Genomic DNA, 23,216 nt, shown 5'->3' on the forward strand with positions numbered 1-23,216 from the left:
ATTCTCTTTCTCGTATGTGGGCTTGCAAAGTTTCAGCTATGATAGAATTGCATAATGATTGAATTGAAGAATTACAGGAGGCTTATCTTCTGGATGAAGAATTCAACCATATTTTTTAGAAATTACGGCAAGGTCTTATGGAAGAAAACTCACATTATCAGCTTAAAAATGTCCTTATTTGGGTGAAAGGCAAGATTGTTATTCCTTCTACCTCTTCTTTTACGCGGAAAATTATGGAGGAACTATATTCTTTGCCTCTAGCTGGACATTTAGGATTTTTCAAGACCTATGACAGGATCAATAAAAGTTTCTATTGGAAAGGACAGTGGAAAGATGTCAAGGACTTTGTTATGAAGTGTATACCTTGTCTGCAGAATAAGGACAGCACCCATAAGCCAGGAGGTTTGTTACAGCCATTACCTATTCCTACAGGTAAATGGACCCATATTACTATGGATTTTATTACTAGCTTACCTACTATACCAAGAAGGGATGGAATAGTATATATGTGGTGGTAGACAGACTCACCAAGACAGCCCATTTTATTCTAGCCAAGATTCAATTTACTATTTCTCAAGTGGCCAATCAGTTTATGGAGCTGATTTTTAGACTACATGGATTACCGCATGTGATTGTCCATGATAGAGACTAAAAGTTTATGAGTAACTTTTGGCATGCGGTATTTACATCTATGGGCACTAAATTGGCTCCATCTACAGCTTATCATCCCCAAATTGATGGACAGACAAAAAGAGTTAATAAATGGTTGGAGACTTATCTTCACCATTTTTGCTATAATGTCCAAACTTCATGGGATTCTTGGTTACACTTGGCTGAGTTTGCTTATAACAATTCTACTTATGCTAGTATAGGAGTTTCACCTTTTGAGGCTTTGTATGGTTACAAGGTGCCCTTACCCACAGTGATCTTTAATGAAAGAATCAATCCTCATGGGAAGGAAGAGTTAGAAAGAATGCAAACCCTTCTTCAGCAGTGTAAGGTGAATCTAAGGAAGGCTCAAGATCAAATGAAGATGTATGCTGATGAGAAGAGGAGGCCTTTATAGTTCCAAGAAGGAGAGTTGGTTTTACTAAAGGTACCCAAGTATAAGTACTCTACATTAAAAGATGGATCTAGTAATAAGCTTGCCCACAAGTTTTATGGTCCTTACCGGATCCTTAAGCGAATTGGAGATTTGGCATACAGACTAGAGCTTCCCTCTTCCACAAAGATTCATAATGTCTTCCATGTTAGTCAACTCAAGCCCTTTTATGGTGATCCAGTGGATATAGTTGATGACCTGCCACCTATTGATGAAGACGGTCTTATTCAGTACATCCCAGAGAGGCTATTATAGGTCAACATGAGAAGAAGTTTTGATCTTGTTCTATCGTGGAATATTTGATCAAATGGAGAGGTTTACCACCTGAGTAAGCTTCTTGGAGGCCTGATTCTATATTGGATGAGTTTCCTTTCTTAAGGGATACATTGGTGGGTGAAGCCTATTGATTATGGAGCTAGTGATGATACAGACAGGATCAGGAAGCACACTGTTTTAGAACAATTTTTATCGTGCCTAGTTTTCAGAATTATTTTATCTACATGGGCTAAAAGTACTCTTTAAGAGCTTTGTTTTGATACATGGTACGTCTCATTTGGACACTTCTACTAGAAGTTATGGCAAATTTGGTTCAACAGGGTCTGTTTATGCAACAAGCTGTCTACTTTGTTTTGAGATTATTTGTTGAAGACTTTATGGATCCATATACTTTTGAAGTACTCCAAATCATGTATATAGATGAGGCTTACTTCTGTTCTTCAATCTTAGTCCATATAGTTAGTCATACTTCATTCATTTCCCATTTATAAAGCTGTAAAAATAGAGTAGTACTCTCTTCTATCCATCTTTTTCTAGTATTCCAGGTTTGTTTTTTAGGACAAAAACTTTTAGGAAGGGATAGATTATAAGAAGCTAGGAATAAGGATTTAGTGTAAATAATATAAATATTATGCAATGTCACACTGACATTGGTATAAAAGGAGAGGATATGTAATTTTTCACATCTTTTTGACATATTAATACAATTACAGTCTTTCTCTCCCATCTTGCTCACAACTTCTATGGCTTCTCCCTCTTTCCTGTATTTCTCTCTCCAAATCTAGTCTTTCTCTCTCCTCATCACTCTTCTTCTCTCTCATCCTGTAGTCTTTCTCTCTCTTATGCAGTCTTCTCTCTCCTCTTTCTCTCTCCCTAGTTCTCTCTCTGACACTTTTGTAGCCATACCACCTCACATGCTGCCATAGCAGCACCTTTATACTCAGCCTCTGTACTCGATAAAGCAATTGAATATCATATTGGGGAATATGGGAATTTCCCATAAGTTTGGGACACATGGTAAAATCTTTGGATTTGTCATAACTTGAACACTATAACTCCAAATTGAGTGCTCTATAGCTCAATAGATTTCATTTTTCAAGCACTTTCCAATGATAGGTCACATCATATGGTTTTGAGAAACTTATGGGCATGTTATCCGTGTGCCACCTTTTTAGTATTCAAAAAATGGGAATTGGGAGATTCCCAAACTCACTAATATTGTGTTACTGTAGGTTGCTTTTTGCTACTTCATGTAATTGATGCACTACCAAGGGAAAACATGAACCCACTTGTAGATCTTCTGTTTGACATGCTATCAGCCCAATCTGCATCCGTGTATCCAAATACCTATACATCCTTACCTGCCTCATAAAAAAGTCCATAATGTAAAGTGGACTTCACAAACCTCAATATACGTCTAACTGCATTCAAATGAGGCTTTCTAGGCATCTGCATAAACTGACTAACAAGGCCAACAACATAGCTCAAGTCTGGCCTTGTGATAGTCATGTAAATCGAACTCCCTACTATCATCCTAAACATAGTAAGGTATTTTATCTCATCCCCAACGTCGACACTCAACTTCACATTTTGCTCCAATGGTACTGAAAGAGGCTTACATGCTCTTATACCATACTTGGATAACATATCCAAGCCATACTTCCTTTGGGACAGCCATATACTATCATCACATCTAATCACCTCAATACCAAGAAACTATCTCAGCTCACCTAAATCTTTCATCTCAAACTTCTTCTTCAAGAAGTCCTTAATTTCAGCAATCCCATTCTCACTGCCACCTGTAATAATCAAGTCATCCATATAGATGACTATGATGACCAAACCTGCATCTCCCCTTCTCACATAAAGTGAGTGATCAGCATTAGAAATACAAAATTCAATATTGACAAGATACTCTCCAATCTTGTCAGACCATGCTCTAGGTGGCTACTTCATCCCATAGAGCGCCTTCTTTAACTTGAACACATATGCGGGATGCTCTAAATCCTTATAACCTGATGGCTGCTCCATATACACTTCTTCTTGCAATTCACTATGCAAGAAGGCATTCTTAATATCCATTTGTTGCAAACTCCAATCTTTGGCTGCTGCCAAGGCAATCACATACCTAACAATTTCCATCCTAGCAACTGGACTGAATGTCTCTTCATAATCTATTCCATATGTTTGAGCATAGCCTTTTGCAACCAGCCTAGCCTTATACCTGTTAACTGAATTATCTACATTATGCTTGACTTTGTAAACCCACTTATAGCTAATAGCTTTCTTACCCTTAGGTAAGGGTACCAAATCCCAAGTCTTATTGGCTTCTAATGCAGCCATCTCCTCATCCATTGCTGCATCCCAATGAGCATGACCAATAGCATCCTCAAAATAAGTGGGCTCAACATCCTCAACTAGTTTCACCATATAAGCATAATGGTGAGCTGCATAACCTTCAAAACCAAATCTTTTAACAGGGTATCTGACCCTACTAGATCTGCATACCACCGGATCACTCAATGGAGCCATTAAATTACTATGAGCTCTCTATACACCTGGTGTCCTAACTGATGAAGGAATGCCAAGCTCATCATCCAAACTCTCCAAACCACTAGAATCTCCATTAAATCCCAAATGACTGGTAGATGCATCATTACTATCCAACACTTTCTTCATTCCTTTGTCCTTCCCTGCAACACTTATAGATCCACTTGAAGATGTGGGGCTACTCCTTAGTCTCCCAGACCAAGGGCTCACTGTAGGTGTAGTACTAGATGATGTTTCTGGTCCACTAAGACTGTGATTCTTATTTATCTTTCTACACATAGCTGTCCTGATCATTATCATCATCCAAAACATCACTAGCATGTGTATACGAACTTCCCATCTCATCAAAGATAACATTCCTGCTCACTCTGAACTCACTTGTGACAGGGTTATAATAGTGATACCCTTTCTGCTCTAAAGAGTATCCAATAAAAACACATTTTTTTACATTTGGATCAAGCTTCTACCATAGCTCATCTGGCACATGAACGTATGCAACACAGTCAAATACCTTCAAGTACAATGCATTGGGCTTCTTGCCAGTAAAGCATTCTTCAGAAGTCATCCCTTGAATTGCAGCTGTGGGAGTTCTATTCATAATGTAGATAACAGTATGGACAACCTTAGACAAAAAATGTTTGGGCATATTCTTTTCATCCATTAATGCTTGTGCAACTTTTGTAATATGCCTGTTTTTTTTTTTTGCAACACCATTTTGCTATGGGATATACCTGCAAGTAAATTGCCTCTTTCTCCCATGAGTCCTCAAGAAGCCACTAAACTCATTAGAGAGGTACTCTCCCCCTCCATCTGATCTCAAGTACTTTGCTTTTAAGCATGTTTCTATTTCAACATCTGCCTTAAAAGATTTGAAGTGCTCAAACACATCACTTTTTTCCTTCATGAAGTATACCCATAACTTCCTTGAACAGTCATCAATAAATGTGACAAAGTAGTTGCTGCCACCAAGAGATACATTCTGTGTAGGCTCCCAAACATCTATATGCACTACATCAAGTATTTTTCTACTCACTTTTCTATCATGCGAGAAGGGTTGTCTTGCCTGTTGACCAAACTGGCATGCTTCAAAGACTTTATGCAATTCTGCAGCTCTAAAAGAAGGCAACCCTGTAACCAATCCTCTGGACTGCACTAATTTTAGCCTTTGCACATTTGCATGTCTAATACATTTATGCCATATTTAAATATCTGCAACTACTCCTTTTCCTTTAGCATACATAGCAACATTCATTGCAGGAATTCTAGCATCCAAAGTGAACGTTCGACCAACTCTACTTCCTTTTGCGACTAACCTGCACTTATCATTAAAGTCTTCTATAAAATAACCTTTTGCATTGAATCGGACCTGCAATCCCTGCTCTACCATTTGGCGAGTCAATAGACACTAAATTCTTTGTAATTGATGGCACATGTAATACATTTGTCAGACTCTTTGTCTGGCCATCATACAAGGACAAGGGAACCTTTCCAATGTGTGAAATGGGTGGCATGAATCATCACCCATCTGCACATAACTTGGGTTCTGTAAGTCCTACATCTCTCCAAACCATTCAACATGATTGGTCATATGATTAGATGCACCTAAATCGACATACCATACATCATCATGTGTCCCCTTTCCTATAACTGTATTCATTATATGCTGCATAACAAACAGATGCTCATTTTTGTCTTCATTTTGTCGTGAAGACGATACATAGTTTTCTTGCTACAGTTTACCACTGTGAATATCATCCCTCTTAGCATAACAATTGACTGCGATATGTCATGTTTTGCCACAGTAATGGCAAACAATAGCAAAATTTCTAGAGCCTCTGTTCTGCCATCCACCTCTTCCTCTAAAGCTCCCCCTGCATCTAAAGTTTCCTCTACCTCTAGAAACCTGCATTTCACCAAACTATTGATTGAACCTATTTTGTTGGTTATCATCAGCATGTCCCATACCACGGACTCTCGAAGAGGATCTACCACGTCCCCTTCTTGAACTCAAGTAAAATGCTTGGACTTGTTCACCATTTCTTTCAGACGAATCATCCTGCATATTGATCTCTTCAATAATCATGAGAGAGATCAGCTCATCAAAATCTGGAAATGGCTTTCGTACATATACTGAAGCACCAAATGATTTTCATGTGTTCTCATTGTTAAGGCCACTCAGAGTGGATGAAACCAAATCATCATCATCCGGCATTGCATCAATCGCTGCTAAAGCATTTGCATTGCTCCTCACCTTCAACACATACTCATTGACATACATTTTCCCTTTCTTCAAGGCATTCAACTCTTTCTTGAGTTGAATTTTTTGTGCCTTTGTATTTATTGAAAACATGCTCTCAAAAATTGTCTAAGATGCATGTGAAGTTTCTGCATTCTTGATATGTCCCAGCATAGTATTATCAATGACTGCAAATAGCCAGTACATCATCTTTTTGTCTTTCGCATTCCACTCTTTCCATGCTTTTTACTCATCAATGACTGCAAATAGCCAATACATCATCTTTTTGTCTTTCGCATTCCACTCTTTCCATGCTTTTAACTCATCTGCAATTGGAGGGATACCCAGCTCTGGCTCCTTTTCTTCACCCAAGACAAACTCATAAAGGCCCTTTCCAGTGAGGAAATTCGTCACACAGAACTTCCATGAAGGGTATTTGTTCTTGTCGAGCTTCTCAATAATGGGATTTCCACTATTATCTACCATTATCACAAACAAGGATACAACACAGCAAGCTAGTCTTCTGCAATCTTTCACAACACGTGCACAACACTACACCAAGCAACCTTTTTCACTGATTGCTCAATAGTATATGTAGTCTGCAACCTGTTTGCAAATAAACCTTATGTTTGCTTCCTGCAAACACCTCAAAAATTACAGATTCGAAATCTGTAACATGTGCATCCACTTTCGGTTTAATACAGTTGAAATCACAATGTACCCTAAAACTGATGTCCGCAACCTTGCGGCTCTAAAACAAGGCCTGAAAGGGCCTCAGATGCCCAAAATAACTGCCGGACACCGATTTGCAAAATATATAGTGATTTGCTCGCACACCAAATCTCACAGCAATTTGAGATTTTTGCTCGATCCTGCTTCTGGTGCCTCCACAGGCACTATCTAAGAGAGAGTGGAAGAATATGAGAGCTTCTTACTCGTTGCTTGCTTGCTTGAACCTTGCTTCTTCTCCTTCACTTCAACCTTTAAAATTAGCTTCTCTCAGTGGTGCAGATTTGATATCATGTCAAGAATCACGTGATGGGGGGATTTGCTTGAGCTACTGCATCAAACACACACTGTATACACAAGAGGAAACTCACTCAAGAACACAAGAAGAGGGATGGAGGCCAAAACGTTTTCTTGTTGGTTTCTTCTTCTTCTTCCACACACTATACAATGTACACAAGATAGAATATAAAGGAAAGTGGCCTACTAAGTCAAACAGTGCATAACCGACTATACTAATCGACTGGCACTATATATTTGCTAGCTGTAGGTAGGTGTAATAAACTAAATATAATAAGTGATAAGTCATGGCCATGTGAGTATCATAATGACCACTAACATGCTAAGTGTAGACGTGCAGACTCATCTAGCCAGGCGGCAATGTCCGCACGTGTTGAGCTTGCCATCTCAACACCTTCAATCTATGTAAGGCAAACTCCACTTCTTGTTCAAAGAAGGGCTTCCCAAGGTGCCATTTTTCCATCTTCGTTAAGAGCACTTCACTCTCCTCAAAGAAGGTTGCTAGTTTCTGTTTGTAATTGAACGAGCCACCATGGGGCTATCTGGCTATATCAAACAGGTGACCATAGGATGTTTGTTGGATTTCTTCAGTGAACATAAGTTTAGCACCATCTGCAGCTTTAATGCAAGTAATGAATTTCCTCTTCCCCTCCTTTTTAAGTGCTTGAAATAAAAAATCAATTGGTTCATCCCCTTAAGACAACTAGCTAGCTTTTAGCTGGATTTTGGCTGCCTGCACTCTCTTGGTCTCCTAGAATTGCATGTACTATTCAACTTGCTACAGTAAAGTAACCAAAATAAAATTGTTGTTTACATAGCTAAGGGTAGCTAGAAGAGACAACCTTATCTTGGCTACATTGTCCATATTTGGAAGGTCATGTTGTTTGAATAGTATAAATTGATATTAGAATGACTGAGGTATATCCACCCAGTTAATTCAAGTATCCTTATCAAGGTCTTTTTAATACTACATAATATCATGAAATCAAATAAAAGGATCTAATTTTACATCCATGGAAACCATGTAATAACATTCTTCATCTCATTGGAAAACCCACACTATGTAGCACTATCCTTATAAAACAATCACAAAAATAGACATGAAGAGTGCTACATACCCATTTCCACCAAAGGTTGATGCTTCCCACCACCAAGTCATAAGAGCCACTTAAAACACACCTTGCAAACTAAACTTTGGAAGTGATCTAGAGAGAGAGAGAGAGAGAGAGAGAGAGAGAGAGAAGAAAGTTATATTAACATCTATAAAAGGCCAAATTAGCCTATGAGGCCAAAATGTTGCGTATGAAAATTCAAAGAATTTTGCAAGTCCCAAGATAGCTCTCATCTAATGCTACGACTAACTAAACAGAGAATAAACAGTGAACAATACATAGGTGATGGGTACAAAATGATGTCTAAGCCAAATACATTAATATGGAACTTCTTAGGAGACACTCTCATCCCAATATATCTCTCATGGGTCTATCTAGCATAGAGAGGCTGAAGCATTGAGGTATGGTCCCCTGATTATGATGTAGTATCCTATGTATCTGCAGGTTATGCCTTCTACTAGGGTGTGGACTAGCTGGGCATGGGCAACAGGCTTCACATCTCTCTGTGGTTGTGTCTAGCTATATATAAATAATTCATATGGTAGCAACAATCCCAAGTTTCTGTATGGCATGTCCCACCATCTAAGTTTTAAACCTAGTTGACTCAACTAACATATTTGGTAACACTTCCATTAACCATTTTGGAGAGTAAATATGTAGATATGTATATGTATTTATATGTGTGTACAAAGAGAGAGAGAGAGAGAGAGAGAGAGAGAGAGGCCCTCGAAGAGAGCCTTGCATGATTCATGGAGAGAAGGAAAAAGCTATGGGAACTTGATGAAATGATATCAATGTCTATATATATTGCATTTTCCTTTGTGTGACTTGTTTTACGTAATGTTATTTTAGGAATGTTTTGATCTATTTAGTTCCTTATTATGCAACACAGAGCTTACACTAGTCCTCCATTGTAGTGTGAACTTTCTTTTTAAATACAAATATCAGAGAGAGAGAGAGAGAGAGAGAGAGAGAGAGAGAGAGAGAGAGAGAGAGTGAGTGAGAGAGAGTGAGAGTGAGAGTGAGAGAGAGAGAGAGAGAGAGAGAGTGTGTGTGTGTGTGTGTGTGTGTGTGAGCGTGCACATGCACATACACACACACATACACGTGTGTACACAGAGATGCACACACATACGTGTGTGTGCATGTGCGTGTGCGTGTGCGTGTGCGTGTGCGTGTGCGTGTGCGTGTGCGTGTGCGTGTGCGTGTGCGTGTGCGTGTGTGTGTGTGTGTACACAAATATTTACATATATGGATGTATACAAATATGTATATATGCAAATAGTGTATATGTATCTTTGTATGAATGTGTGTGTGTGTGCACTTGCATGTATAGATACACACGTGCATGTATGTGTGCATATGTATGTATCTTTGTTTGTGTGTATGTGCATACACACACGTATGTACATGGCTACAAAATATGTATTCATGTACATGTGTATATGTATATATGCATGTATACATACATACATATATATGCCTACGTACAAACAAACACATTGTGTTTGTTATTTCCCTTCAAATAAATCTTAAACCATATAGGATAATTGAGAAGAAAAGGTAAAAAGTTAATTTCACAAAATAAAATAAAAATATTGCTAATAGAAAAAAGATTACAAGTGATGTTTCACATCCCCCTTATGGCATATGAATTGAAGTGTGTGAATGTGTATATATGCATGTATACATACTTACATATACATGTCTATGTACAAAAAAATACATTGTGTGCTTGCTATTTCCTTGCAAATAAATCTTGAACCATATAGGATAATTGAGAAGAAAAGAAAAAATTCAATTTCAAAATAATAATAATAATTTTAATTGAAAAAAAGATAAAAATTGAGGTTCCATGTCCCCTTCTTGGTATACAAAATGAAGTGTATTTTACTCATGGAAATCTATAGGAGGCAACTTTTCTAGACATCTCATCAAGGAAAGGGTCCAACATTAACATGCATTCATACAAGAATACATGGCTAGAACTATTCTTGTTAATGTGTATTGCAAGTGTCGGCACTAGGACCCATTTGTCATCCATGTCACCCCTACTAGAAACATAGCAAAGCCTATGCCATAAGAAATATATACATTTAGTTATCCAAGACTTAAAATAAATACACCCAATTAAATATTTCTAGCAATATTAATGTTTCAAAGTACAATCTATTGTCTAAGCATAACTAAATATTTAGATAATATAACCACCCACTTTGAATAGTCAAGTCTCTTTCAAACAATTCAAGTTATGAGCAAATATGAACATAGGAGACATTAGACGAACCATTGGCAAACTTAGTCATATCAAAATTGATAAACCATTTCTTAATAAGATGCGTCAAACAAACTTAGGCATGGTTAAGATACGATATAGAAAAAACTAACTCCATAACTCCTAAAAATGTATTGCCCTATATTGTACCCATTACCTCGCGAGGTGTATCCAAGATTAATAGTTTGACAATCCAAGTTATCTTAACATCTTTAGAATAAGATGTTGATACTATAATGATATTATGGTCATGCATTCGGCCTTAAAGTACTACTAATCATCAAATTTTCTTTAAGCCCTTACTATGTATTGTAAGAGACCTGAGTTCTCAAGAGAATTGCGGTCATGAGATGTTTCTAATCAATGATGTGAGGTATGTGTGTGTGTAGCTAAGTTTACATTTCCCATTGTTAAAGAAATTTGGTTTGTTTAGTAGAAATAGGGTGTTTGATCATGATACATGTTCATGTTAGACTGATAAATGCCTCTTAAATCAAAAGATATGTATGTAATTGTATGTATGCATATATCAACATCAGTATAAGCATATGTATGCACATATACATCTCGGGGGGGTCACTCATTAATACATGTATGTATAACGTGAGTTCAAAATAAGGGGTTTTTAAAACCCCATTTTTATACAATTTTTACATACAAAAGGGTGTCATATAAATGGGTTACTTACAGATTGAATAAAAAAGGGTTGTGTTTTATTCAAGAAAAAATCACATATTAGGATATTTATAAATAGGCCATGAACCCACGTTATATAGAGAGGATATATATAGTAAACCCCCCGAGATATACATATCTTGAAATGCCCTATAAAATAGGTAATATATTTCACTATGCACAAGCAAGTTAGGCTAACATAAGTATATGAGACTGTGAGATGCCACCAAAGCCTATGATGGGATGAAGCATATTTATGAAACCATAAACATGGAATTAGACTAATATATAGCTAAAACTTATGTACACATCTCCTATGTTTATTGTAATCTTGATACCTAGAATGGCAACTGACTAGATGTATAAGAAAAAAGTGTATCCACACAGAGAAAGGGAGAGAGAGAGAAACATAGTAGAGAGAAAGAGAAACATAGTAGAGAGAGAGAGAGAGAGAGAGAGAGATCGTGTGTGTGTGTGTGTGCATGTGTGCGCGGGTGCAAGCGTGCGCCTTGTGTAACACACACACACACACACACACACACACACACACACACACACACACACACACACACACACACACACACAAGATGCATATAAGAGTGTTTGTGGGTGACAATTCTTCAATTTTAGTTATTTAGTCAAGCAAAGTATATGGCTAGGAGTTCCTAGAAGTATATCACTAACAACCACAGAAATCCTTTAAACCTTAATACCTATAAACACTATTTTTGAATTATAGTCCTTGTTAGCTAGTAGAATGATCTAGGCTAATTGAAGAAAATGTATATGTGGAGATTAATAGAGATTTTTGATCTTTTTAGAGAGAAAGAGAGAGAGAGAGAGAGAGAGAGAGAGAGAGAGAGAGAGAGAGAGAGAGAGAGAGAGAGAGAGAGAGAGAGAGAGAGAGAGAGAGAGAGAGAGAGAGAGAGAGAGAGAGAGAGAGAGAGAAAGGGAAGTAGGGAAGAGGGGAAGGAGAGATGCATATATAGAGATTTGTATATATTTCAAGTAATGACCTTAAAGCACATGTGTGAGTGAGTGTGTGTGTGTGTGTGTGTGTGTGTGTATGTGTGTGTGTGTGTGTGCACGTGTGTGTGTGATTAAGACCTAAGCCATGTGTGTCTTTGTGTTTTACAACATAGAATTAGCATTACAAACCAACAACCTATCCCACTTGAAATAACCAAATGAATAGAGGTATTTGTAAAATAGGTTTTTATTTGCATGATACTAAGAGATACATGGTGTATCTTGAGAGCCCACATATGGGGGGCAAAGAGATACATTCATACAAAGCAACCAAAATTAAGAAAACTTGGCAAGCTAGTAGATACTAAGAGGACTAATGCAAAACCACTTGTGTTGTAGATGTCAATGAATTAACTTGGTTGGCATCCCTTTCACCATATCGAAAAAAAAAAACCTTATTCAAGTGATTAGATTGCAAGCTATAAACAAGTCAATTAGTGATCAAGTTTTGTAGCAGCAATGATAGAGTGGAAAGTTGAGTGTTTGTTGTGCTCACTACATGAGTGCTCATTGCCTTCATGTATAGGGAAAATTTTGAAGCATTGTGCAAAGATAGTAGAGTTGGGTTTCTAGATAACACCTTGAGAAGAGACCCCACATCATCACATGATAGCTAGAGGTAGTGATATCCTTGTAGTATAATAGAGAGTGATAAAGAAGTACCTTTCACAAGGTTGTTGCAAACATTTTAATGAACATTATCATTTTATATAGTGGCCATACAATGATCATTGTTAACAATAGCGAGGGGTGAAGAGTAACCTTTCACAAGGTTGTTGTGAACTAGTGCGCTAGGCAAGCTTTTACATGGTTGACTAGCCAAACATTCAAGTGTGTGTGTGTGTGTGTGTGTGTGTGTGTGTGTGTGTGTGTGTGTGTGTGTGTGTGTGTGTGTGTGTGTGTGTGTGTGTGTGTGTGTGTGTGTGTGTGTGTGTGTGTGTGTGTGTGTGTGTGTGTGTGTGTGTGTGTGTGTGTGTGTGTGTGTGTGTGTGTGTGTGTGTGTGTGTGTGTGTGTGTGTGTGTGTGTGTGTGTGTGTGTGTGTGTGTGTGTGTGTGTGTGTGTGTGTGTGTGTGTGTGTGTGTGTGTGTGTGTGTGTGTGTGTGTGTGTGTGTGTGTGTGTGTGTGTGTGTGTGTGTGTGTGTGTGTGTGTGTGTGTGTGTGTGTGTGTGTGTGTGTGTGTGTGTGTGTGTGTGTGTGTGTGTGTGTGTGTGTGTGTGTGTGTGTGTGTGTGTGTGTGTGTGTGTGTGTGTGTGTGTGTGTGTGTGTGTGTGTGTGTGTGTGTGTGTGTGTGTGTGTGTGTGTGTCTCACGTGCGCGCACGCATGTGCACATGTTTACAAAAAGGGGACAAGTTTTAAGAATGAGTATATAACTAGTGGCAAGCTTTGTGTATGGTTGGCTAGCCAAACACACAACCATAACAATACTAAAACTACCTTAAATCTTGTCACATAAGGAACACAATGGTAGCAATGGGGTATGGGAGTGTGTTGTATGGTAAGAACTATGTAGAGGAGGGTATGAGAGTGTCTACATTGTGTGCCATAGAAACAAGAATCCTACATAATTGACTTTATATGGCCACCTTGTAATGCATTGAGCTTAATTATGGGGATTTTGTATGCTTATAATGTGGTTGATTGTTGAGATGCCATATGGTTACCGTTTTTTATTGTAGTTGATTATTGAAATATCGTATGGTCACCACATGGTCTATTATAGTCTCAAATTATTTTATCAATACAAATCTTTGTGAGAGGGAACCTTTGAATAATATACTAGGTGAGCTCATATGGACAATGCCATTTGATAATGAGTTGATGTTTTCAATGATGCTTCACATGTGATTTTGTGTTTTTTATAAAAACTAACAAAGTTTTTCTTAACCTTTTTTAGGTACAATATTTTGAAGATTGTACACGACAATTTGGCAAACTCTTGGATGCACCTTTAATGATTGACTCTGATATCTTACATGAATCATTAGAGATATCTAAGGTGTTATGGAAAGAGTGTTATCCAGAAGAGAATTATGATCTTGATCTTTCCCAATACTTGAATAACACTCTTCATGATACGTTTGGAGAAGAAAATGGTTCTTTTTTAGATCTCTACCAATTGGAAGATGCAATATTGAGACAAAGGACATTCTTTTACCAGGTTGGTAGCCACATAAACTTATACCATTCAATACATAGTAAGACATGCATGCAATCAAACTCAAATGCACACCCTTGTGTAAGCATTTGTACACATACATGTGCATGGAGTACACATGGATTGAAAGTAGGAAAGAGGGGGCAATTGTGTGGCAACTACCAAAAAATATATATGTTTAGGGCTAATAATATGAAAAAGGAGAGGTATATGGTGAGAAACTTTCTTAGTTGTCAACCAACAAATGCTATGCTGAAAAAGATCCCCAAATGTGTTTTGTTTACAGGCAACATCTTGAAAAATAAAAGTTCCAAAGTTAGGTTCATTGAACCCTTTGGTATCATGTATCTACTGACGCTATAAAAAATGTGACAAAATTAAAAAAATTCAAAATACCCCCACAACCAAAGTATATTTTTCACTTGATGTAATATAGTTGTTCCCTCTACCTAGAAGTGGAACAAGGTATCAACATGTATGTGTTTCAGTAAGTGATTTTATGAGTTATTTCCCATTGTTCACACTCACATACACATCATTGTTGTTTGGTTCATTCTTAATTTTCCTTTACTGAGAATGATAGTTTATCTTTGTTTCTAGGTTTCCCAACCTCACATGAGAGACAATGCCTTTTTACAAGTTGCTCTCCAACGATACAAAGGTTTCTTACACTTGTTTAAGATGACAAAATGTAGCACATTCTTTGTACCCACTTATGATATTGACCTAATGTGGCATGCACATCAGCTAAGTTCTAAGGCATACAAGCAAGACACATTTGATGTTTTGGGGAGAATTTTGGATCACGATGATACAGACATTAATAGAAGCATTGGGCAAAAATTGGACATTTGTTTCAATCAAACAAAACAACATTGGAAAGAGACTTATGGCTACTGTTATGAGAGGGCTGGTGTCATGTATAGAGGGGACCCTCCAGACCTTATGTTGAACTCAATGTCAGATATGTCAATCAAAACTCATACGTTGCCAATGGTACCAACCCACAATCCTGAAAATGCGATGTTGAAGCAACGACAACATATGCAAGTAAGTTGCAACTTGTAAAATCTAATATGTTTGTCTTGATCACACAATTGCATTCTTTTCCCAAAAATTTAATGAAACACCCAATTTCCATTGTGGGAGAAAAAGATTATCTTACTTGTTCTTCTAAGGAAATTCAATTAATATTCCAATAGGGAAATGGGTGGATTCTACTCCTATGTAGACCCACCTTCTCTCCCAGAAAACAAACGAGCCTTTTTCTTAATGCACATTAGATGTATATGAATACTCTATTTACAGAACATCAAAATTTGAAACAACAACAACTAACAAGGGAGCCAATTGATGTCCTTGCCATGATAGACTTCTTGAGAATAAAAGACCACCATGACACAAAATAAGAACAAAAACAAAAACTTGCCGCTCAACACTTACCCAAGTTAACATGAGTTTTAATTCATGGTAAGAACATTATAATTTTCTAAATGATTTATAGATAAGTAAATCACATAGACTAATTAGCGTAGTTTTTATGGTGAGGGCAAGTAGATGGAAGCATGAGTAAATAGACAATCCATAGTACTACATATGTACATATGTTTGCACATATGTAGCTGCGTATACCTAGCATATAAGTGAATGGATGGATTGGTTGACCATACATAGCAACATGCAGACATACATACACAATGGATTGTACCGGTTTGGTTTCTTAACTAGCTTTGTGTTGAGTATTTGATTTGTCAAATAATGATGTGCTCACATATGAATATTATAGTTGTGGACACTTTGTCATTCCTTGATACTTGAAAACCAACTTGTGTACCTTGTATTTTATCAGGTATTAGTGAAAATAATTGGAGCCAAGAATATACCCCCATCAGCTAGAGGAGGTGGTGGGTTACGAGTGCGATTGCGTGCGTTGAAGAAATGCAACGCATTTAGCATCGATACCCAATCACTCCCAGTAACGTCGCAAGAGGGCTATGTGGAATGGGATGCGAGATGTGAATTTGAGAGCGAGGTATCAACAGAAGGGCTACATATGGAGCTATTGAAGCAGAGGCTGCTATTTGGTAGCAAGAGCCTAGGGTCGCTAGTGATCCGATGGGAGGCGTTATTGCAATCGGCGACCCAGTATTCATGCGATGGATGGTTTGCGTTGCAGTCAACAAGTACAGCACTGGGCAGCAGCAATACGAGGCATCATCGTCATCATATGGTTGGATATGCGTGCAATAAACCTATCTTCCTGAAGCTGCATGTTTCTATCACACCACCCAGTGCTGCGCCATACCTGCTTCGGTGCATCAACTCCCTTCCTACCGATGACCGAGGCCGCATGGACTTGGGACAAAGCATCTTCTCAGTTCCTGCCGGGCGTTGGCTGACGAGAACTGTCCTCGACCACGCCAACTGTGAAGTCTTCATTATCCGCACAAGGTACATAGCCTTCCCCTTCAGCCTTCGCTTCCTTCAAATGACATCATTTCCATGCATGACACACCTAACCTATCTGCATGTTCCACCAAGACTATCTAGAGTTGATGAATAGCAATCTTAGTGGCTCGTAATCATCAAGTCATTTAAAACACTAATTGCTTCTCATTATATTAATTTAGGAATTTCCTTCGCTTGCATATTGTATGGATCTTTTTTGTTTCTTTTTGGGGAGTGCAAGAAAACGGTATTACACAATGAAAGGATGAAGAAAACAACCTAAAAGCCAAAAAAAATCAATGATACATAATCCCTATGATTCTCATTTCGCTTGTGTAAATTTATCTCCATTGTAATTATTAGATATGTAAAAAAGTGCATTAGAGTCAACCACCAATGATGAATGGCCATAGGTTATGGTGGACCCATCCAGTGGGTTAGAAGAGAAGACAGTACTCACTTCCACCTATACGACCTGGTCGCTCGCTTGTGAGACTAAAAATCAAACATATCAAGCTCACATACGTAAAATATTAATGTCCTGAAGTGTGAGCTAGATTTGCCAGAATAGACAGCTACACTTAGCAAGACTTTCTCTTCCTCCATAATGCTTATTGCAACCTTTCATTATCATGACCCTTGACCATGTATTATTCTCATAATCTTTGTGGTTTTATTCATTTTCATAGTCCTTGAACCTTAGCTTTCATGATTCTTTCTTTCGATGATACTGTTGACCTTCCACTATTGGCAAAACTATTTTCCTCCAAAAAAATAAAAACAATACATCTTAACCTTTCAACATTAATAAGGTTTTGATTGAATATATGAACAATGGGAGGATGGTGTACTACTAGACATTATAATTGCAACATTTGGGATAAGCTCTTATGACCTTTTACATTTTTCTCATGATAGTTACTCTGATGGAAGCCCCATTTTTCCCATTCGTACTCTTGAGAAAGACAAACTCATACATATTCACCAAGGTGGATGGGAGTATCCAAAAAAAAACTCTGATAGAGGAATTGCTCCAGGTATTTCCATGTCAAGCATCTCACTAAATTTTTTATCAAACACACTTGCATGTTTAAAAATTTACAATATCTACATGCCTTGTTTTTAAGTAGTAAATTCCTTTCTCTTATAATAGATAAGAATGTAACATTTAGCATGAGAATGATGTAATCATGAGAGGAGATAATCTTGTTGAATTGATTGATCAAGCTTACATTTTTTGAATGCTTAATGTTACCCATCTAGAGAGAGAGAGAGAGAGAGAGAGAGAGAGAGAGAGAGAGAGAGAGAGAGAGAGAGAGAGAGAGAGAGAGAGATTTGCCCATCACAAGTATGAGACCTTTTAGTTTTTGACAAGTTTCAACATTGTGTTGTTAAAATATACTTCAATGGTTAGCGTATATTGGCTTGTATAAGTAAAGAGAGAGTTTAGATGTTTTCTACTTTGACATGGTCCAACAACTCTTGAAATAAAACAAATCCTAAGGGCACTCTTGACTCACAATGTTAAAGGCTCAATGTGCATCTAAAATTCTTTGAGTATGAACTCTTATATGTTAATCTACATAATTATGCTTTATTATCACATGTACTTAAAACAATTTTTCAATGTCATTTTATTGATCGTTCCATAAACCTAGAGTATAGTTCAACTAGAAGCTAAGTCTAATTGAGTGCATGAGACTAGTTGTCTTATGCTTATTGGAACACACACACACACACACACACACACAAATTTTAGTATTACTTTTTACTTCTTTGACGTTAATGTATGGAACTTTTAATTTTAGTAGTATAGTTCAATGCTTTGAAGTGATAACCTTTAAATTGGTTATCTAGAGGCTCAAAAATAGCACTTCTAAGGTATTTAGAGTTTATGTGTAGCCTTTGCCTTGTAGCAAGCTTACCTGTATGGTTTATATATCAATAGGCATTGTTGATATGGGGTGTCTATACATTTCCTCCAACATTTATATAAATATAAGAAGATTAAAATATGTACTCAGTATACATATTTCTTCATAATGATTGCCTTGGAAGACCTTGATGTGTTTAAACTAGAAGATATTTGATGTGCTTATTGATTATACTATAGTAAAGATTATTGAATCAAATATTGGCACGATATTTGGTAGCTTCATTAACTAATAGAAGGTTCCTTATATGGCCAATAATGATGTAAACATTCTAGATCCTAGTTGATGCACTAAACTACATCAAATCACCAACACCTTTGATATGGGTTACATTAACTATTAGACAATGCTCTAGGTCACAGTCCAAATATCTATAGTTATGAAGCTAGTGGTTATTTTAAAGTAAGTCACATGTGATATAACTCCATATTAAGGTGCCAAAGGCTATAGGCACTTGTATTTAAGTAGCCATGAAAACTTTTAATTCTTGGAACTTGCCAAACGAATCATCCCCAAAGGTGATAAAGTTAGAATATTTTAGCTCCATCTTAAACACAAATTTTTGTATGATATTATGCTATATGTTGCATGTAGGTAAATGATACCTTGATAAAGTGGAAGCAAGAAGCAAGGGCTATAGAGGTTGGAGCAAGAAGAGAGAGGAAGAGTGCATATAGGAACTCCAACAACCATAATGTGTGGCATGCCTTCTCTTATTCTATTATCAATAAAGAATAAAGTGACAATGGTGGGCGGCCGCCACATGGAGTGTACAAGTGTGCAGGCAATAAGTATAAGATAAATATAGGCAACTGGGCACAAGCGACCTTTAACCCCCAAAAACCTCCCACTTAAAGAAAATGCGCTTGAGTGAGGAGGAAATAAGAAAAAAACGACGAAGTATAATGTGTACATATAAGTACAATCAGATGAGGAATATACATAATCTTATCCTATAACACCATATTGGGGAATATGGGAATTTCCCATAAGTTTGGGACACGTGGTAAATCTTTGGATTTGTCATAACTTGAACATTACAACTCCAAATCAAGTGCTCTATAGCTCAATAGATTCAATGTTTCAAGCGCTTTCCAATGATAAGTCACATCATATGTTTTGAGAAAGTTATAGGCATGTTATCCAGATGCCACCTTTTTAGTATTCAAAAAATGGGAATTGGGAGATTCCCAAACTCACTAATATTGTGTTCTATGCCCATCATCTTCCCAAGGAAGATAGAACATTCCACTTGTAGACTTTTAGTGAGTAGATCAATAGGATCTTCTCAAAGCCGTCCTAATGTTAGCAAATCTCTACAGAAACTATACCCATAGGGTTGATGGTATATCATAGAGACAATGAAACCCATACTTGATTCAAGGAGAATGATTCTTTTCCCATTGTCTAGATGGGTATGATTACAAGTGTTTTTCTAAAATGTAATGTTTAGAATTCTAAAATGTTTAGGGTATTTTGAATCCTTATTATCTCTAACTTGAATGTTGGGAAGCTACCCAACTTGTAATGTGCATTTCTAATGAATTCCTAACAACACAATTTTAGTATTCCATCAAGGAATGTATCTAGGTGACTCCATCTAGAACTCCTAAGGAATCTTCAAGAATCACTTGAGTCTAGCCTTGTAGGGGAGGTACCACCTCATCCCTACAAGGATCTATGTGAAAAGGATGTCCTAATTGGATTGTAAGATCTCCTAATAAAAATTTCTTATCGTCGATCTTTGGTAATTGCTTATCCAAGATATCCCGAACCAAAGTGAACTAGCGTCACACTTGGTTCAAAGAGAGAGAGAAATGAGGGGGAGCTAAATACATCAACGGATCGTGATAATGTGATTACAATTTAGTGATTACATTATAATAGCATATTGTTAACATTAAAGTTTTGCAATAATGATGTTATTAATATTTATTTTGATTGATTGAAACATGCTATGTAAGTAATCCTGCCAAGAGTTTTTCATTTTCCATCGAGCCTATTAGGAAATGGAAAAATTTTGGTGGGCTCACTAAGAAACGGACAAAGCTCGACAAGTAACCATCTATACATAAGAAGGCTACCAAAATATACCATTTTTCCATGTGAGTCTTTTGGGGTATGCATCCCAAGAACTTCCCTGTGGGATATGTCACAAAACATGGTTGAGCAAGAAGATAAGATGAGATATGGGGGAACTTAAACCCACTATTGTAATAGTTGGTGTTGATAGAGTCCTCCTGGTAGATACTTTAGGTAGTGATGGCCATGCCAAATACGATGTCACACGGGAAATGCGTGGAAGTTCGTGAAAATCGCTCGTCGTGCCACAGGGACGCTTAGCAAGATGGGAGCAAAAGATGATGTTGAGTAGTCATCTCAAGGTAAATATATGGAGTAAAAGAATGATTAGGTTTCACATTTGATCGATTACATAATTCTAGCAATGAGAATGAATACATTGTTTGTCTCAATGCCTTTTGGACATAGTCATGTAACCCATAACATACAAGCATCTCAATTTATGTCACAATGTCCTTTGGTAGATTGTTCAACAAAGCAATTGCATAGATAGAAGTGTTTCCTTTAATTTTCCCTCATTTTGATATCTTCGAAGTCACAACACTTGCTATCCTGTTAGTTTGTGAGCAAGGAAGAAAAGACACTTTCAAAGTTTTTGACACTCCTTTGTGTTATCAACTTTGAAAGGAAAGTGCTTGGGTGCTTCAAAGTTATTCCATCTAGTTGCCGACTCCATTGATAAAATCTATAGCTTTCTTCATTACAATATATGAGACCTTTTCATTCCCATGTCAACACGCACGATCATGTCTAATCCCCCCCAAAAAGAAACCAATCAACGTGATTATGAGCAAGTTGAAGAAGATATGGACTTTGCTTCTTCGCAAGTCTATTGGTGTACTAGTGAATCTTGCCATTACAAAGAACCTTCGAATCTAGTACATTTGCTTGGCAAGAATAGGTGTGCGAGCAAGGGCAGCAAGCTTGACAAATTTGTGGTAGGGCAGCAAGCTGTCCTGCCACATATAGCACTGTGTGCTTTATGAGAGCCATACAAAATAGTTTCTGCACTGTGTACAATGCACTTGCAAACAAAAATAATATATACTGAAATCATAACACTGATACATGAAATAAATATACGATCGCATAATAAGCGATTGGTACAATCATGATAACATATCACTAATACATAGAAAATGTATACATAGATCAGGCGACTCAAAAATAAAGGTGTGTGAGCTCCAGGGATCCAAGGGCGAGCTACATATCCTCGTCTCCCGAAAGCTCGTCCCACCGCAAAGGAGCATCGAACGGACTCTACAGAAAAAGAAACAACACATTAGTCCACCATACAATAATGCATTCAAATATCTCATGGTAACTACAGAAAAGAAAGATGAGTGAGTTACAGGGCCACCGCATCTATACAATTGATCGATCAATGAAATAAGACCGTGCCTCTCTGCATATTGGGTCTCAAGGCCACTCCAATCGCGATTTGTAATGGAGTGCTGCAAAGAAAACAAAATGCTAACTGTTAGAAACATGATTGTTAGTACAAAGAATATTTCAAAAAAATAAACAAGCAAAACAAAAGAAAAACTTACAAAGTCCTCCAAATATGTCCTGTGGCCGCTACTCCCAAGATGATGGACCACTCCGGCCTCGAGTCGTGCCCTCACCGCCTCACGCTGCTGACTCCAACGTCCTGGAGAATTTGTAGCCTCCTCCCTCAATCGCTGTCAATCGTCTTCATCTAACCACTTGGGCTTTGTAGCCCCGCTCTTGATTGCCTTGCGTGCATTGGATCGTCTTTGTGACATGTATGCACGCATGCAATCCATCATCCAGCCCGTAGAGAATCTATCTACTGAGGCTGGCACCGAAAAATCCTCGTGCAAGGATGCTACTATGTAGTCCTTGCTCCCCTCCGGTATGTTCTTCCAATGATCCAAGACGTTGTGCCGAAAAACTTATTGGCACAACTCTCTCATGCGAGCCATCACCCTCCTCCCCTCATCATTCATGATGATAGCTCCTGTCCTATTATCGACTAGATATCCATAACCCCCTAGAGTTTGTCTAAGATGGGTCATCTCCCATCTCCGTCCATGCTCCGGGGCATATCCAGGAGACCCTTGTGCATCCGGTGTACCGACCGAGGTAATATCTGTCGGAGTGGCACCCACAGGGGTGCCACCTTGCTGACGGCTTCGCAAAAGTCGGAGTAACTAGAGTAGATGTCCCCACATGTGTGACACATCCCTGAGGTGACACACCTCCAGCTGAATGATGAGACGGAGACACTGCGTCCTTGTCTCCACAGCATCCACCTGAGCCTGAGCCACGCTCCCTGAAAGGGCCACGAGAG

At 37.8% G+C, this 23,216-nt stretch overlaps 1 protein-coding gene across 1 annotated transcript in view; it reads left to right on the forward strand.

Annotated features, from left to right (window-relative positions):
• Positions 1-23,216, forward strand: part of LOC148037023 (glycine-rich domain-containing protein 2-like) — a 73,806-nt gene that overhangs the window by 10,526 nt on the left and 40,064 nt on the right. The window contains exons 3-6 of the mRNA XM_087677059.1: positions 14,178-14,441; positions 15,039-15,488; positions 16,288-16,889; positions 17,805-17,923. Of these exons, the coding sequence (XP_087533185.1) occupies positions 14,178-14,441; positions 15,039-15,488; positions 16,288-16,889; positions 17,805-17,923 (1,435 nt within the window). The remainder of the gene's footprint in view (positions 1-14,177; positions 14,442-15,038; positions 15,489-16,287; positions 16,890-17,804; positions 17,924-23,216) is intronic.

This window comes from Lygodium microphyllum, chromosome 4 (genome assembly GCF_053477565.2).
Source record: "Lygodium microphyllum isolate KBCC chromosome 4, Lygodium_microphyllum_v1.1.10, whole genome shotgun sequence".
In the NCBI taxonomy this organism is placed as follows: Eukaryota; Viridiplantae; Streptophyta; class Polypodiopsida; order Schizaeales; family Lygodiaceae; genus Lygodium; species Lygodium microphyllum.